Consider the following 19,358-nt stretch of genomic DNA (forward strand, 5'->3'; position numbering starts at 1 on the left):
TAATTCCAAGCACTGAGAAGTTTCTTTGGCTTGTTTTCTTTTAAATACATCCCAGAAGTTGACCTAGAAGTAGGCTAAACAATGGCAACAAAGTAACACGGGTATTTTAGATTTATTTTTCTGATTATGGAGCCATCCAACACTAAATAAAACAAACTTTCTCTCTCTATAACAATATTATTATTGTACATTATGTCGTTATCAACACAATATAGACGGTGATGCAATGATGACAGTCCTGACAGACCTAACCATGCCACTAGGCATTTTGTCCACAAGGTGTCAGTCAAGCTCTATCTATGAGTATCCATGCCATTTCGCTCTATGGCTGCTGTTTAGGTTCAGGCCTATGCCTATTCATTCTATGCCTTTGCAGATGACAGTTGCATTTTGTTGATATCCAGAGTGCATGGGTGACGTTTAAAACCTAAATTGCTGAATTAGGATCTTGTTTTTAAACTTTGCCTTGCTATGACTGTTACAATTGCAATTGTGGGAAAATGTGAACTATTCTGCATCACTACATGGGCTTTAGTAGAGTAGTCATGTTTACGTTAAAGTTTCAAGCTTAAGTTTATTTATTTAACAGGAAAAAAGCTATATTGATTGATTGATTGAATACTTAACAGTTAGCAAAATAGTACAGTGCTACAATTATACAATGATGCTAAAAGGATAACACAAAAAGTCCTACGGGCTTGTTTCCACTGTGGTGCTATGTATTCAATTCATCAAGACATTTAAAGATGTACAAGAACATTCAAGAAATCAGTACAGAAAAGTACAGAAAACAATTGAGTGTGGGGGGGGGGGGGGGGGTCATTTCAGGTGTCAAGCATAGAAGACCTTTCTAGGACCAGTTGCAAATTGCACAAGGTGCTCTCTTATGGCGATTTTGAAGGAGGGTAGGAGACGGGAGTCACATCTTTTTATGGCTATTGGTAGGGCATTTGGTGGCATAAGCATAACAGTAGAATGAATTTCATCCCATATGTGTGCTGAATCTGTGTTGTACAAGATCAGTGGAGCTCCCTCTGGTGTTGTGCCTGTGTGTGTCTCTCACGTTGTTGAAGTAGTTTGACAGGTACATGGGCCTGGGTCTGATCCCTTGAGTATCTTGAAGACCAGGCCCATTGCAAGTTGCTGTATTCTGTTCTCTATCCTGAGCCATCCCACCCTAGCAGCATAATAAACTGTGAGTCCTAGGTTTGAGGTTAAGTAGTAACCTGATCACATTACAAACACCATAAAAGGTAATTAAAATACGTTGGAGCCCTACTCAGCAAAAATACAGATTTTCAGATGGTTCCTTTTTATATAATAATAATATATTATAATAAATAAGAGCGGCATGATAGACTTTTAGAAGAAAAGAAAATCATTTTTGTGTGTGTGTGTGTGTGTGTGTGTGTGTGTGTGTGTGTGTGTGTGTGTGTGTGTGTGTGTGTGTGTGTGTGTGTGTGTGTGTGTGTGTGTGTGTGTGTGCGTGCGTGCGTGCGTGCGTGCGTGCGTGCGTGCGTGCGTGCGTGTGCGCGCGCGAGAGAGAGAGAGACTCACCAGATTTTGACTCATAAAAGTCATTATCCTAACTATCTGGAGCAGTGGGTAGTCACTCTCTGGCATCTGGGTACCAGCTCCAACTCTCAAGGCCAGTCCCTAACATGTACAGTATGTATTTTGGTGTGGGACGGAATGAGAACACTGAAACCCATGGGAACACAGTGAGAACATGTAAACTCCATGCAGAAAGGCCTCAGTTGAGTTCAAACCCAAGACCTTCTTGCTGTGAGACTCGGTGCTTGCTAAACTATTAACATATGACTGATTTGTTCCTCAATCAGTCTTGGGTATGTGTGATTGTGAACTATAATAACAATCGCGCCGCGGGTTCGAGTCCTGATCCCGACAGCCTTTACTGCGTGTCACTCCCAATCCCTCCCCATTTCATGTCAGCCTACTGTCCTATCTAAAATAAAGGCATAAAAAGCCCAAAAATGAATCAAAATAAATTAAAAAAAGATGATACAAAGTGCTTGTTCCTGATACAAAACCAGGAACAGAATAAATATTAAGATATATATCTAAATATTAGAAAGGTGCACTCAGTGGAGCACAAATCTCTGCCATGAGGAACGACCTACCTCCCTTCATCTTTATGTGTGTGTTGAGCATGTGATTAGAGAGGTAAAGCCCACCCTCCAACTGTATGGTAAAGAGAAACTTTATTTGAATATGTTTGGTTGGACTTGTGATAACAATGTTTTGGGGTTGTGTGCATCTATGAAAAGCTCAGGGAAATCGGGGGAAGGGCTATGATAAAGAATGGTGACTGACTGACTGTTGATTCCTTTTGTCATTTATGTTCGTACAGGGGCAAACAAATCAGCCTGGGAATTTAAATGACAGCGGCCCCAATATCTGTCCAAATTGACATAAAAATAATAAAGTAGTTAGAGCATACAGGCAAAGCACGTCAACCAGCAATCAGTCAGTCTATGGAAGAAATTCAAACAAGAGGGACAGATAGGATCTCTCTCTCTCTCTCTCTCTCTCTCTCTCTCTCTCTCTCTCTCTCTCTCTCTCTCTCTCTCCCCCTTGCTCTCTCTGTATGTGTGTTTGTGTTAGGAGATGGTATATGTGGAAGGGCAGTAGGCTTGGGCAGTAGGCTTGTCTCTAAATGCACATGGCAATCTTTAGAAACTTCACCAATAACAACAAAACAACTTCACACGGTCAATGTTGGTGTAATTAACAATTCACTATTGCTCACATTTAATTCACTGAAAAATAAAAAGATGTTCAGGAGCAAATTGTGATAGTGTAGATCCCATACAGACGTTTTGCGACCGATTGGCTATATACACTCCATAGCCTTGTGGACATGTATCCCATAGCCTGGGTCTGGGCCTGGTTGATTGATTGATTGAATACTTTATTAGACAGAAATGCAAACAGCATGAGGTACAGTCGTACATTTGGGCTAAAAGGATAACACAAAAAAGTCCTCAGGGCTTGTTTCCATTGTGGGCATATGTATTCAATTCATCAACATACAGTAGCATAAAAAAGGATGATAATGTGCAGTGATGATTAAAATCATGACAGTGAATAAAACATGAGCATTTCATGGAAAGGCTTTTCATAGTAATATTAAGAAGCCATTTAGAAGAAAATGTACTGATTGAGGTCAGCAAAGGCACAGTCACCCTTGTCTGGGAAGAACCATCAGATTCCTATCCGATGGCCTCTGGATGTGCACATGCTTGTAAGGGGTTAATAACTCTACAATGTAATTAGGGGCCAGGCCATGGAGTGCCTAAATCAGTAAAAGTTGGAAATCAATACTAAAACAAACAGATAACCAGGGCATTAGGGTTGAAAAAGACTGATAAATTATCTTTTCATGGTTTTAGTTAAAGGTAGGGTCAGTGATATTTTTGTTAAAAGATTAAAGCACTACATTCTAATTATGTGTGTCTGGAATAAAGTTTGAATTTAATTGAATTGAAGTGATAGAATTCCTTTTTCTTCCGGGGTCCCCCATCTCTCCAGCTCTTTAATAAACAGAAAATATTTTTTTCAGGTGTATTTTTACGCTTACATTGTTCCAGTTCCAATTCTGTCTGCTAATTTCTTTGTGTCATCACTTCCAATTTTACTTGTTTATTCTGTATCCTATTCCTGTATGAGTTCTATCTCCTGATTGGATACAATTGGCATCCCGACCTGAAAATGCTATTTCTGTTTATTAAAGAGCTGGAGAGACAGGAAGACACCTGTTGAACAAACACTCTATAGCTATGATTAATATTAGAATATTTAGTTATTTAACACTTATTTTAACAAAGGAATATCACTTACCATACCTTTAACAGTCTAGCAGCAGTGTGTGTGTGTGTGTGTGTGTGTGTGTGTGTGTGTGTGTGTGTGTGTGTGTGTGTGTGTGTGTGTGTGTGTGTGTGTGTGTGTGTGTGTGTGTGTGTGTGTGTGTGTGTGTGTGTGTGTGTGTGTGTGTGTGTGTGCTGTGCACATGTGTTCATGCATGCGGACCCTGGTGCGCCCCCCTCCACCCCTATACCACCAACACACACGTTTAGCTGACAGCGTGAATCTATGTAGGAACTGTGGAGCAGCCACTGGGATACGTACCTGCTCATGTGTGTTCTGGGACAGTTGTGTGTATTCACATCCACGCAGACATGAAGGTTTTTCTTTGTTTGTTTGGGCAGGAAAGCTCTGTCTATTGTGTGATCTGTTGTCCCTCCCTATTGTGACATCACCAGAGGACGTTGAGATAGCCTTTGTTGATTTCTCTGTAGAATGCTGCAATGTTCATTGTGATGCATAGAGTGGTGTGATGTAGGCCTTATGCACCATGGTCGTGGTAGAATCTTCATGCTAACGTATTGTAAAGTAAAGTATTGCCAGTGTGTGGCATAATAGTTTGAGGTACATGGTCGTTTTTGTGTCATGGTTACTGAGTGTATTCTTATTTTATACTTTAGAGCATGTATACTATTGTTCATTATTGATGGTGTTTCCTTTTCTTCTTTTTTTACCCTGCATATACATGCAGTAATTATCTCACCCTAACTGTATCTTACCTGGTGTGAATTTCCCCCGCAGGATCATAAGATTGATCGATCAATCTATTTATCCATCTATGTAGGTAACAGCAGGTTAAAGGCATGAGTTTAATTTCTGTTTGATAACCCTTTAACCACTTGAACCCTAGCATCCCTATTATGGGGCAAATATTTGGTGAATAATTTCATAAATTTGCTGATTTACAGTACAAGCTCACAATGCATTGCAACACATTGCGTTGCGAGATTGTAGATTGGCTATTTTCGGCAAAGATATTTGGTGTAGACTTAGGGGAAAAAGGAGGGGGGCTAGTATAGACCCATGGGGGACTCAAGTCATCTAAGTATAGGGTTTAAATATTTGTGATGTGGTATATATGTCCAACGTTAACTGTCCAAACACTTTCATCTTTGTTAAAAGAATGGTAGTTTGAAAACATGATTTAAAAAAAAATCCATAACCTACTATGATCTGTTCTTTCACCATCAGAAGCCATACTTCCTAGTGATCATAGATTTTTTTTTCATTTGAATTACATATTGATTATGTTTTGTATTGTACATGTTAAAGCGGCACAATGTAACTTTCCTCTTCTCCCCCGGATTTGAACCCAGTTTCCTGCGCAAGTGCTGACATTTTTTACCATTGGGTCTGCCTGCTTGCTCAGGGGATAAATTGAATCTTGACCATCAGGTCCTGTGTCTGGGCGAGACATGACCTTTGACACGATCTAAATGTTTCAATAGAAGAGCAGGGAGACAAAAAACAACCACCCTAATTGTACAAGTTATACTGTATTAACATACTCTACCATACAGATTGGACAAAAATACATTTTATTAATTAAAAAAAAAAGTTACATAGTGCCGCTTTACGTCTTTTGTCAGGTTTGGATTGAGTTGACAACCATTGAATGGAGTGAAAACGCATTTGGATATATATATTTTGTGCCAAGTGAGGTCAAATTTTCTGTTCTGAGTCATGCCTTAATTATTAGAGCATGACTTATTGGAGTGTAATAAGTAGGCAGATATCAGACAGCAGAACAGCCACATTACACACTGTTACTTCCTGCTAGCCACGAGTACGGAATTGTCTAGAATGATATAGTGAGAGCATCACAACCTGAAAAACTGGATTTTAAACTATAACAATTTTTAAACGGTGACTAAACTGTTTACTCCGTCAGCCTTTTCAGTTTTGTACACCGAGTTTATAATATGTTTTGAGGTAAATTAACCTCCCTCTACATAGTAGGAATGGGTCCAAACTGATATAATGTTGGGTAGGAGATTTCTAGTACAACTATGGAAATCAGCTCATATACCATCAATCATAGATTGACAAAACGTACTTATTAGGAGGACAGCAGCATATGAATGGGTATCCTATATGAAGGGCATCTAATAAACTATTAATCACAAAATAAACTCCAAGCGGCACTATTCAACTTTTTTAAATTAATAAAATGTTATGTTGTCCAATCTGTATGTTACAGTATGTAATACAATATAACTTATACAATTGGGGTGGTGGTATTTTGTCTTCCTACTCTTCTATTAAGACATTTAGTTCGTGTCAAAGGTCATGTCTCACCTAGACACAGGATCTGACACCATTTTTTACCTGATAGTCAAGATTCAATTTATCTCCTGAGCAAGCAGGCAGGTTCTATTAGCTCAATGGTAAAAATGTCAGCACTTGCGAAGGAAACCAGGTTCCAATCCAGAGTAGAAAAGCAAAGTTACATACTGCAGCTTTAAGCTCTATATGGTTTGTCATGCAGCAAAAATAGCTGATCTATAAGCTCACAACATGTACCATCGTGATTTGTTGACATGTTGTGGGCTTGTAGATCTGACATATACACTGTACAAAGTGTACATGTATATCTATACATACAGTATATATACAGTATATAGATACTTAAGGAAAATACAACTCCAGCTGAAAATACACACATTTCAAGATTGTGACACCTGATAATATAAGGATATTTTCAATAAAGGCCACTGCTACATAAGCATATAGGGGCATATTACCCCTTTTCAAAACAACCTGACTTTCATGAATTTGGTCCTGCTTTATGTTTCAACTCAAGGTACCCCCACATATAACTGTACGTGTAGCTGGTAGCAGCAATATAGCCAGCCTATGATATTCTTGTATTTCAAGCTTCCTCAACAGTGTCGATAACAACAAAATGAAAATGAAATAGGATAGGGAAGAAGGAAAATAATAATATGGGTAGGTCTACTAAATTACATGAGCTCACAGTCCGTATTGTGCCTGTCTGATATGTTATAATAAGGTCCATGTATTCTCATTTGTTCCACAATTACTTGACCACATCTACATAATAATGTCCATCTTTTATGTTAAATCTCCCAAATGTCAACTGTGGTGGGTCCCCACCCCTAATAAACATGGAGGAGGACGGATCAAGGGTCCCTATTAAAACCATAACCACAAGAGCAGCAGCTGATCTAAGTAACGATATTAATAATAATAGACCATTAAAGGAGGGAGAAACAGTGGTGTTGTTGTGTTGGTGGTGAGATAACAATGTCACCAGCAGAACAGTGTCAGTATTTCTAGATTCCTCACTTTGGGGCTACATTGATTTCTGCACGCCCTTCACAAGAAGACATACTGTCATACTGTACATAGTTCTTTGACGCGCTCTGCCAAAACACACACACACACACACACACACACACACACACACACACACACACACACATTGTCCGCGTTATTTCCATTCCTTTGTGTTTTTTAGACTGGAATTCTTCTCGTTCCGGGGATCCGACACTGCCGAGATCCACCGAGAGAGTCGGTCACGTTTCCACCATTGGCCCGTGTGTGTCTTCTGTTCAGTTCTCTCTCTCAGCAGAACGGCAATAGCATCTATAGCCTAATTTTACTTTCTCCCGTACGACGGTGCCGCGTGCCAAAAATAGCCAATCTACAAGCTCACATTTAACTATGGACGAGATGCATTGTGAGCTTGTAGATCGGGGGTTTTCCGGCGCGCGGCGCCGCCGTACGGACGCACTACAACTCAAAGCACATTTCCACAAGCCAATGGACTGGCGGTTGATTTGCGTACAAAGAGCGCGGGGCCAATCAGTGAGTCGCCACGGCACTAGCCCTGGACCAATGAGCGCCACCGTGTCATTTACATACAACGGGGGGAGCCTGGCCAATCGGCGACGACTACGGGGTAGAAGATTCGGAGCGTTCTGGCCAATGGCCGAGCGAGGCACGGAGTTTTGGGAGTGCATCTCATTAACATCTCATTATCGAAGGTGCTTTAGATATTGATCCTTGTATTCTGAGGTATAGTTCAAACTCACCTCTTGTTACCTTCACGTTTGACCTTCTTGTTCTGCCCCGGGGGGGAAGTTAGTCCGTAACGCAAAAAAGAAAAAATGCCTAAGAGAAAGGTGAGTGTTGTATACATTTTGTGTGGTACTTTTATCCGTCATATGTGGCTCACTTAATGTGAGTTTCTTCTCTGCATTAGAGGGAAATTAGCGGTGCGCGGTTTTTGGTGACGAACGAACGACGTCGAGGAGCAGGTGAAGCTGATGCCAAAGTTTTAGTTAATCGTCGTTTGCTGGTCTATCAGGTGCGGGGATTTTTTTAACGGGAGACTTAACACGTCGTAGCCCCAAATGTGTCCAACATGGATCCATTAGACCACATGAATCGTGTTATTTCATCTTTTTAATGTGCAAGTGCCATGTTCTTCTCAATGGCCGTTCTGGTGGTCGTTTTTTTTTTTTTTTTTTTTGATGTTCCACCACTTCCCTGTCCAGCACGGCACGGCTCTGCCTCTGGCACGGTGCGCACTGTGCCAAGTCTGGGTGGATGGATGGATGGATGGATGGATGCGTGTCAAACATGCACTTCATGCATGTTTGGCGTGTGATTTTTGGGTCGATTTTTGAAGGAGGTGTAATTTAACACCGAAAACGAAAACCACCTCCCTTTGCCTTCCTTTCAGTCTATGTGGGTGATCATCATCATCAATGGCAGAAACACACACACCGCCACACACACACATCGCCACCAGCGGGCGGCTGAGCCGATCATAGAACAAACCCACATCCACAGAGGAAAAGAAAAGCGAGGATCACACTAGACAATATGCCGCTGTGAAAGAAGAGGGGCCGCGGTAACACTGTCCAAACAGCATTGTTATCAGTGCATTACATGGAAACTAGCTCTTCTGTCGTTGGAAAAAACTGCCATTGTCCGACCGCCACACTGTGTGTGCGCAGATTCGCCTTTGAGGACAGAGAATAGGGAGGGGGGGGGGCATTAGGGGCGGAGGTCGTTGCTATGCAAATGATGCGATCGCAAAAAAAACCCAACACATTTTCATCATTTTTGCATGGTTTATTATACCTGCTGTAGCCCTGGAGCGAGAAGAAGCGTTTGAGCCACGTTTCTGTTTGAAACGTATAACGTCTGATTGCAACATGTATGGTTGTTTTATCATTTTAGAATCTGCCAATACTTTATTATTAGGCTGAAAATAGGTGTATGCATCTGAACAGACAACAGTCAATATTTACACCGTAATATGTGTATAATGCAAGCTGGGCGTATTGGTGTCGTCCAGAGAGCTTTAAAAACGTAATTGTAATACTTAATAAGCATAATATAGGCCTACATGTTATAACACGCCTTTAACTAGTTTAATATCAAATACATAATATAGGCTGCCTACATAACATATGTGCTTAGCCTAAATTTTCATATTGCAATGTATTCCATTTTCACAAAATGTGTAGTCGTCAGAGCTTTTAGTGGTTATTTGAGGTGAGCACCACTGCCATACAAAGAACCTGTTAAGACCCTGTATGTTGTTGTTGTTGTTGTTTTCAGAGGTTCTCTAGTGGCTCACAACCTTTTATGGATCAAGGCCCAGTTGAAAATCTCTGAATTTGTTTTTAAAATCTAATTTGTTTTTACATATTTTTAAAAATACGTTAATGTTATAATATCATTCAGATCTTAGTGTTTTGCCAATTATTTGGGGGCGCACTTGCAATACCTTCACCTCCCACCAGTGGGCCCCAGCCTACAGGTTGGGAATGGCTGCTCTAGTGGTTCTCACCACCCCATTATAGTCACCTGTGATGGTATAGCACCAAAAAAAAGTTGGTTCCCCTATATGTTTATGAGCCAAATAACCACGTTTAGTGCTAATTAGTACCATTTGGTGTGTGCTATTTATATTGTTTAAAGTTAAACACCAACTGTGATCATCTCTGAGGTGCATAGCATGAAATTAATGTAGTGTAGATCAGAAGTACAGCCCATTGATATTACTTGCCGGATCTTCCCACATTCTTTATCCTCCTTGACCATGTTGTCTAAATTGTTCCTTTCACAAACGTGCCTGGACAGTATTGGGACACTGACCACATGTAATGAGAATCAGATTATGAAAACTAACTAACTATAATTCAGCCCAGACTACATTCAGAAAAATGTGTAACTAGAGTATAGTTTGTCAGGGAATCTTGATGTCGTCTTTAAAATAATTTTCAACCCCCACCCCTGAGAGCTCAGTAGGACAGCCTGGGCCCCCTTTCTCTATCCAGACCCCTGCCATCCAGTGTTAATTTTGTTGACAAGACTAAACAATTTCAAAAACTAAATGGTGTGTTATTCAAAAGACTAAGACTAAGACTAAATCAGAATTTGCTGTCAAAATGAACACTGCTGCCATCCCAATCACACCTCAGTTTATTTTTGAAAATGTTTTAAGACTCCAATGCAAACATTGGAGTTCCATTCTTTTAGTATAAGATGCAATATTTTCAATGTTTGATTCTGCAGTAATCCAAAAGTATATATATATATATATTTTTAAAGTAATCCAAATGATAATGTTACTAATTACAAAGATTGCATTTGTATTTGTAATTTGTATTCAGTAGCTGACTACATTTCAAAGTAATCTGACCCACCTTGGAGTAGATGAGGAATTGAATATAATTTTTATGATGACTGCACTCCACCATGTGCAGACTTCTGGGTATGCATGTGCAATGCCTTAACTCTAATAAATAACTTTAAATTGGGGACATGGAAAAATCAGCTCAGTCAGTCCCTGTCTGTGCCAATGCTCAATGGCTATGTACAATTTCAGATAGATTGACCAACCCATTGAGGAGAAAAGTGGATGCAGACAGACAGTATTTTCTCTGCAGTTTTGTTTCTTTATTTAGAAAGAGAGGGTAGAGAGACGGGTAGTTGGAGATGGAGAGTAAGAATGACATGCAAACACAGGTCTCAGGACTGAATCAAACAGGGGGACCTTGCAATTACGTGGTCGACGCACTATCCGCTCAACTACCGGCACGGCTCAAATTGAACATCATAGGGATTTACACTGAGCAAAGAGGAAAAAGAACGTTCTTTCCACTTCTTTTGGACTGTTCCCCACTCCCTATTCTACAGTAGCTACATGTGACACTATAGCTACATGTGACACTATCCGTCACATGTACAGTAGGTGCAACCACACTGCAGCTCTCTGCTTGATGCTCCGTAACTCCCTACTATAGCTTTACAACAGGACCCGAATGTTTACCATGCAAGTAGATAGTCAACAAGGAGACTGAGAAAACAGGATATGGTGGGATAAATATGCACACGTGCACACAAACATGCGGTTGCAGTATAAAGCCATGCCGCGCCACATTGGATGTCAAACCAAATGACAAGGCCTTCACTGCCCTTAAAAGTTAAACAACCGTATCGGTGGTCTGAGATGCTTAGCCCATTGACTTTGACTAAAGGCCTTTGCAGACAGGGTGCGATTTTTCGCACGAAAAAAAACGGACAATATAATTTTTTAAAAGAACACATGGTTCTCTATGACCTCATGCACACCGGCTCCGAATTTGCCGTGCGGCAAGTGGCTGTGGCGGTGCGTGTTTTTTTTCTTCAATCGAACCCAGTTCGAATTGGGCGTCTTTTCGCATGCGGTAAAAACTCATTGACCAATCGCACCCTGTCCGCAAAGGCCTTAACAGTATACTTGACATTGCTGACACCAATTTCCAAAGCATACCTTAGTCTGTAATTTCAATAAGGTATGTAAAGACCCAGTTCAGTTGAGAGTTTAAATTGATGTTCTCCAATGGTTTGGTTTGCTCTCTCCACAGTCTGCAGAGGGTGCCGAGGGCAAGGAGGCCTCTAAGGTCACAAAGCAAGAGGTAATTGTTTTGACTGTGCTTGTTGTGCAGATGTGTGTGGTGTGCTGTGTTTTGCACGCTGAGCGTGTGTTTGTGTGCGTATGAATGAGATATTAACATGAACACAAACACATGAACACAAACACGGACAGGCTAATTACCTGGGACCCTGACACCCATCACTAAGCAAACACATATCCCATCACAAGCCCCTGAAGGTACAACTGATATCTCTCTCCCTGTCTCTCGCTCTATCTCTCTCTCTGTCCCTCTCACATCTCTGCTCATCCCTTGTTCCCGTAGCCCACCAGAAGGTCAGAGAGATTGTCAGTGGTAAGTTTTTGTGCTCCTCTCTGTCTTCACCTCTCTCCCTTTCCTTTCATTTACCTACCTCCCCTCAACCCGTTCCACACCCAGTCTTTTTGGATGCTGTGTGTAAAATGCCATATTACCATAACATAGTGGAACAAAAATACAAATCAATTCCTCCATTTGATGGGAGTTGTGAGCATTTTACACCCCCCATGAAAGTATTCCCTGAAGACTTGGTCTGGATCCGTATGCATGTCTTATCTCTGTTGTCCTGGTTCCATCCTCTGTCCGGCCTTCTCTAAAAGGGCTATCTGTTTTTTATATCTGTTGTCTTGTGCATGCTGGGTGTGTATTAGGGGCTGTGTCCACCGGGGCGTTTTTTCCTGGCTGAAAACGCCAAGGCGCTTGCCTGAAAATGCTTCCAAACACCCAAGTTGAAAATATTTCAGCTCTCAGCAAACAGATAAAAACTCCAAATTGTGGCACTCCCATTGTAAACAATTCAAAACATACGCTGCACTCAGGAAAAAACGTCTTGTTGGACACTGCCCCTTAAAGATGCTTTATTTGAACAGCATGTTCTTGTAACCATGTTTTGTTACAAAAATACTTTGCATGTAATTATGGAATAATTTCTATGTATGTACTACTATATTTATGTACTTTTGCATGTGTCCTGAAATTGTTACTGTTGTTCATGTAAGTATTATTGTTCAATTCTTTCCATTTTGAATATGATTATCTGTAGTGACCTGCTGGTAGCCAACCTCTGGTGTTCTAGTGTGTATAGAACTAACATGATGTGCATAATTGAACTATAAAAGTTAAAAATGGAGAGTTTTATCTAAATTTATCTTCAAACATAGCCTAGTTTGTGTATAGAACCCAGCAGATGTTACAAAGTGAAGCAGAGATATTCTGAGAGAACGTCATATGAGTTACATTTGTCACAACTACATCAGCTAGTAGCTTAAGCGGAAATGTCAACAGCACATCGTTGTGCAGTGGTTCAGTGTTAAATTCCATAATTAAAAAACCTTTGCATCAGGCCCTCACATCCAAGCTAATATGTCACAAAATGTAACCACTTAAACCCCAGCATTCTTATTGCTGCGACGCATTGTGAGCTTGTCGATCTGCTATTTTCAGCGAAATCTTTCCCCACAATAACAGAAAATAGACTAGAATAGAGCCCTGAGGGACTCCGGTCAACCATATAAGGTTTAAGTGGTTACATTTTCTCTGCCCTGTTAACTTTTTGGGGGGCTGGGCAACCAATATTGGCCTGGGGGGGTGAGTGTAGAAAACCTGAGTTCAAAAATCGAGTTCACTGGGAGAGCAGATCCCCTACCTGCTGGGAAACAGCCCCCGAGTCAATTGGCATGGGTCACTAGTGTCCAAGGGGTCCCTGAATTTGCTTCCGGGAGCAATATAGGTTTATCTTATCTCTTAGTGCAGCGACAAGGAGATGATCCCTCGCCCACTACCGAGAACAGTGCCAATTGTGTTAGTTGGAGTGCCAGCCATGCTGGTGGGACCACTGCCGGGATCTGAACCTAGGTCTCTGACTGTGGCGGAGAGAGAATGCCAACCGGACAATCCTGTTGACAGTTTTTCACACGTTTTTTTGGCTCGGTCAGTAGGTCAGTACAGTGTTGAGAGACTTGAAAGAGAAGCTCATAAGACAAATCATGTCATATAACCTCGATTCAAATGTAGGACATCGAAAGTAAGTGATCTACATTAAAAGACATACAACCCTGAAACAGTAAGCCATTGAGTTTCCACAAAATGCATCCATCCTGACGAGAAGCGACTGCAGAGACTTCCTCATCACTAGGTGTGGAGGTCATGATGTACAGGGAACAGTTAAGGACAGCACATTAGGTCAAAGTGATTTCCCTAATGTCCTGGACTGGTAGGACTGCATTCTTCATGCTAGCTCAGTGCTAACAGAGCTCTGTCTAACCTGCAGAAACCTGCTCCACCCAAGACTGAGAAGTCTGAGAAGTCTGAGATCAAACCCAAGAAGGCAGTTGTCAAGGTAAAACGCACGCGCACACACACACACACACACACACACACACACACACACACACACACACACACACACACACACACACACACACACACACACACACACACACCCGTTCCACACCCATATTATTTATTCACCAATAAGCCAAACAGTGAACCTCCTTCACCACTAAAGTAGCTATGTGCATGACTGAAAGCTATGAGAGCTACTAGAGTATGATATAACATTTTCAGGCTGATAGCGATTAAGATATTTTGGAGAATTGAAAGGCAGTTTTTCTCTTTATCTCCCTATTTTACATTTCAAGCAGTTAAAGCACTCTTACTGATTATTTAACTTAAATAGATTTTTGTTGTGCATTTCAATTGGCCAATAATGCACATCTCAAAGTTGCAATTCACAACTTTTCAATCGACAAAACGACTTTGCACAATCGTCTACATGTGTGTGTGTGTGTGTGTGTGTGTGTGTGTGTGTGTGTGTGTGTGTGTGTGTGTGTGTGTGTGCGTGCGTGCGTGCGTGCGTGCGTGCGTGCGTGTGTTTGTGAGTGAAAAAAAGGACAAATCCGCACAACGGCTTAGCTCAGAAAAACATTTTTATTTAGCAAAAAGCATCGGTGCATCACACGGTACAACAACGTTTCGGTCAAACAGTTTTGCCTTCCTCATCTGAGGACATCATTTTGCTTATCCTGTCCTGCACCAGTGCCAACTGGATGTGCACAACATTGTCCGTTGCACTGTGTGTGTGTGTGTGTGTGTGTGTGTGTGTGTGTGTGTGTGTGTGTGTGTGTGTGTGTGTGTGTGTGTGTGTGTGTGTGTGTGTGTGTGTGTGTGTGTGTGTGTGTGTGTGTGTGTGTGTGTGTGTGTGTGTTTGTGTGAGTGAGACATACTTTGTGGACACTCACAATCAAAAATTTAGATGCGGATGTGCATCTTTTTTCGTGTGTGGTTATATTCCTAAAACAGGCAAAAGATTTAAGCATTTGCATGCTGTTTGCATTTTGCACTACCCTGTTCTGTTTGCTAATTGGTTGCTTACGGACAGAAGCCGGTGGACGATAAGGGGATGAAGGCAAAGAAAGGAGGAATGAAGGGGAAGAAGGATGATGGTCCCGCTCAGAATGGCGAACCCAAGACTGGGGAGGTAAGAGAATGAAGCAATATCACACCAAATCGAGTGCTGTTACTCCAGTGGTCCTCAAATGTTTTTGGCTCAAACATTTGGCCTCGGACAACCCATCTGAAACGATTTAGTGCCAGGGACCCCCATACAAGATTTGTGTTGTTAAAAATGTATCACAAATATTCTAAAATGTTACATTTTTTTCAAGATTTGTTTGAAAATAGCAGACCTACAAGCTCACAACACGTTGTGGGACTCCACTTTGAGAACCACTGTGTTTTACTGTATATCTGCATGGGTGTACTTCTGTCATAGGTCAAGGATAATCACCTCTAAACTGAGAATATGGTTTATGATTTTGCCGATAATTGTGTCATATTGTGATGTTTCTTCAGCTCAATTGACAGAAAGCTAGCAATATATAGCCTAAACGCTGAATACCGCCTGAGGGGGTATTCTGACAGCTACCGTAAATGTTAGCTATAGCTTGCGTAGTGACAGTGCTGTTGTACTGGATATCAGCACTCATGGAATGCCTCTTTTCTAATCACATGACTTGAACAGACCAAACTGTTCTATAATATAGATTATAGAACATCAATGTTTATATAATTAAAACGTGAAAATATACATTTTCATGGAAGGCAATTAACTAATGACCTCTTCCCCACTTCCGTTTTGTGAACCGTTGTGTAATCCACATAAACCACATCCATACTCCTCACTGCTACTCAATTACATCTGTTTACATTCACCAATACACGCACTGTCATCGTCTCATACGTAAATTTACACACACACACACACACACACACACACACACACACACACACACACACACACACACACACACACACACACACACACACACACACACACACACACAGATCTATGTGTCTCGTCCAAGTGTCAGTGTGTCCTCCATCAGAAGCATTTCTCCCTCTATGATGTCAGTGAGGGGGCAGAGCGAGACAGTCAGAGTCAAGGGTACGGTAGTGTTTGTGTGTGTGTTTCACCCCCAGCTGTGCCGTGCCTTTTCCTTGCTAACACGTTACTGATAGCATGTTTACAGCAACTGAGTGAACATTTGACCCGTGTGCTTTGCAGTGCTGTGAATGTTTGTTTTTATGTGAGAGAAACGAGTAGAAAATACAGAGAATGAATGGGTCTATTTGGTTATTTCCATGTGGAGTGGAGTGGACCCCGGGTGTAATTGAATCTCACCAGCAGGACGATTGGTCGCTGCCGCTTATGGTGGTTGGCTCAAATGGTTGACAGACGTCCGCCTCCCCCAATGGCTGATCAGCGGAAGATGAAAGGAGGAATTTACTTAATGTGGAACTGTCGCCGTAACAGCCACTCACCACCTTCTATTCTGATTCACTTGTTGAGCTCACATCATTTCACATCAACTACTAGAGATGAACAGTTCTCTCTTACTCTTTCTCTTATCTATGACCTAAAGCACAAAGTAGACTTTCATTAACTCCATTGACCATATTCACACACAGCAGCCATTGTGTTCTTAGACGAAAATGTCCTCCATGTAAATATTGTCAACACTGCCCCTCACAGATGCAACGACCAGCAAACACAGATTGAGTTGTTCATTGAGACGCATGCTGTGCCTAATGTTGTATATTTTACCCGGTTCTTCCTTCCAGGTAACTGAGGTGACGGAGGAGGCTTCTGAGGAGGAGGAGAAGGAGTAAAAAACAAAGAGGGTGGGGGGGCATGTCTCAAGAAGACTCCCTCCCCTCCTCGACTCCACGGCAGCGAAGCGTCTTTTTTTACTGAGGTTTTTGTAAACATGCTGACATTTTTTTTAGACTTGTGATAGTAGAGATGGATAACCAGCGAGCCCCTACTTTCCTCCCCGTGTTTATTATGCTCAACTTTCCTCTGTTCTGTAAACCTTAGCTACATGCTTCTCACAATCCAAAAGTGCAGGATTAATTGATTCTTTTTTTCCCTCATCAAAATGGCCGCAAATGTTCATCATCTTGCCCAGAGGTGGGCTGTTAAACGAGACGTTTATGTCCTCGAAAACTGGTTCTGCCCACATTCTTAGCTGTTCTACTGTCGCAAGATGGTCCTTGTTTGGCACCCGGGCACTGGACTGAAGAGACGCTGAAATCTAAAATCACCATGATTTATAAATTTGCCCCTGATGGTGAAGGTTGGGATTTGAGCATATGACCTGTAGCCAACAAACACAGCTCCGGTAAACGGGCTCAAACCGTGTTTATGTTCCGTCAGAGGGCAACCGTGGAGAACATCTGCAAAATTTTGATTCAAGTCGTTTTTGGACTTTACCTTGGACCTTAGGTCTTTAACCCCCTTCGTTCCACATACTGTTGTTGTGTGTGCATGTGTGCGTGTGTGTGTACATGTGTGAGCGAGTGTTTCATGGATCCCTGTTTTCTTTTTTTCTCTGATTTACTTTGTTCAGTTTTCTTCACACTGACCCCTGACTCCCCCCCCCCCCCCCCAGCCCCTTCCCACACACGCACACACACCCCGGCCCCACTGCAGAGTGACATACAGTAGCAATAATGAGTGGTGCTTCTGTTCAAGAAGACTCGATTGGCTTTGGACCCTCTGGGCTTCTCTGAGTTTCATCCTGTTGGGCAAATATTTTGAAATAAAAGAGAAAGTTGATGTCACATGTGTTGTTTGTGTATTCTGTTCATGTGTGTCCTCATTTATCTCTGAAATAAGTCACGGTGTGCAAAGCTTTTTTCCCCACAGCCTAATGTGATGCAGTGGTTCTCAAACCTTTCCATGTCAAGGACCTCCAAATTAATATGTATTTGGCCGCGGATCCCCATCTGAAAATATTTTGTGCCAGGGACCCCCGTACAAGATTTGTGTTTTTAAAAATATTTTAAAAACTAAACAAAAAATAGCCCATCTACCACAATACGTTGTGAGAATATGTATTTAGAGTTGAAGTGGTTAAACTGATTCTTTATTAACTAATTAGGGGGGAAGTATCCGCCTCCTTGTTACATCCACTGTGATTGCTTTATTTGTGTACCTCCGCTTGTGCTTTGTATTGTTTCCATGGAAAAGTCAGGTACCAGCTTAAACGTATGTGAATGTATGTGAATGCATGTGTGGTGTTGTATGAACAGTGAGGTGTGAGGCCTGCATTAGTGTTCCATTACAATGCGTTTATGTTCAGTCACTTTGCAAGCCTCACAAAGCCAAAAATGTGTGTGTGTGTGTGTGTGTGTGTGTGTGTGTGTGTGTGTGTGTGTGTGTGTGTGTGTGTGTGTGTGTGTGTGTGTGTGTGTGTGAGAGGGGTCGGCAGGGGCACGTGTGGCTGTGTTAAATACAACTGCTGTGTCAGGAAATGAAAAGTCAGCATTTGCCAGGAAGGCGGGGCCAGCGTGGCTAAAGAGAGTCATTTAATTGCTTGGCAAGCCATCACTCAGAACCGCAGACCAATGACAAGTGCAATGTTTCCTTTTTATGGACCTGTGGAGGCGGTTGATTGAGTCAGAATGATGACACATCATGAGAAAGCAAGTTACACCTAAGTTTGTTGTTTTAGAAGAAACATTTACAGTAGTAACCAAATAACTACTAATAACTAAATAACTAATCTACCAACATAAACAGTGCTGCAGTGAGAATAACAAAACTGCACTTTAATGTATCAGTCTTAAAGCGCATTAAACCATTTTCAGTGATGAGGTATTAAGTTACTAGATGTATGTGATTCCCATCGGGGATGTGAATCACATGGTAGCACTGAGGTCCACATCCCAGCTGGATGTAGATGACTGGTTAGTGTGTTGAACCCATAGGTTGAACCCCAATGTCGACTTCAAAATGGAGACCTGAGTTACATCTATGCGCTAAGTCTCCTGCGCTTAGTGTCTTGCATAAATACAGCAAGAATACATAAAAAGATCAATGTAGGTTTCAGATCAAAAGGTTTCTTTATTACTATGTTTCGTAGAGGTATAAAAGTTTTCTCAGACATTGTAGCAACATTAATAATTAATACAAATAATAATTGAACACAAAGAAAATTATATTGAACATACAACAAAGGGAAAAAAAGG

General features: G+C 41.5%; 1 protein-coding gene across 2 annotated transcripts; it reads left to right on the forward strand.

Moving 5' to 3' along the window:
- The first annotated feature begins 7,877 nt into the window (after nucleotides 1-7,877).
- On the forward strand, nucleotides 7,878-17,948 carry hmgn3 (high mobility group nucleosomal binding domain 3). 2 transcript variants are annotated; one of them, XM_084083425.1, is made up of 6 exons: nucleotides 7,878-8,033; nucleotides 11,778-11,828; nucleotides 12,111-12,140; nucleotides 14,095-14,163; nucleotides 15,205-15,303; nucleotides 16,947-17,948. In XM_084083425.1, the coding sequence occupies exons 1-6, from the start codon at nucleotides 8,019-8,021 to the stop codon at nucleotides 16,992-16,994; spliced, it is 312 nt and encodes a 103-aa protein (XP_083939551.1). In that variant the 5' UTR covers nucleotides 7,878-8,018; the 3' UTR covers nucleotides 16,995-17,948. The 2 variants fall into 2 exon arrangements, with proteins under 2 accessions (XP_083939551.1, XP_083939552.1); XM_084083426.1 differs by having other exon boundaries at nucleotides 15,208-15,303.
- The last annotated feature ends 1,410 nt before the right edge of the window (nucleotides 17,949-19,358 follow it).

The sequence above is a fragment of the Gymnoscopelus microlampas genome, assembly GCF_963454915.1.
Source record: "Gymnoscopelus microlampas genome assembly, chromosome: 16".
Classification (NCBI taxonomy): Eukaryota; Metazoa; Chordata; class Actinopteri; order Myctophiformes; family Myctophidae; genus Gymnoscopelus; species Gymnoscopelus microlampas.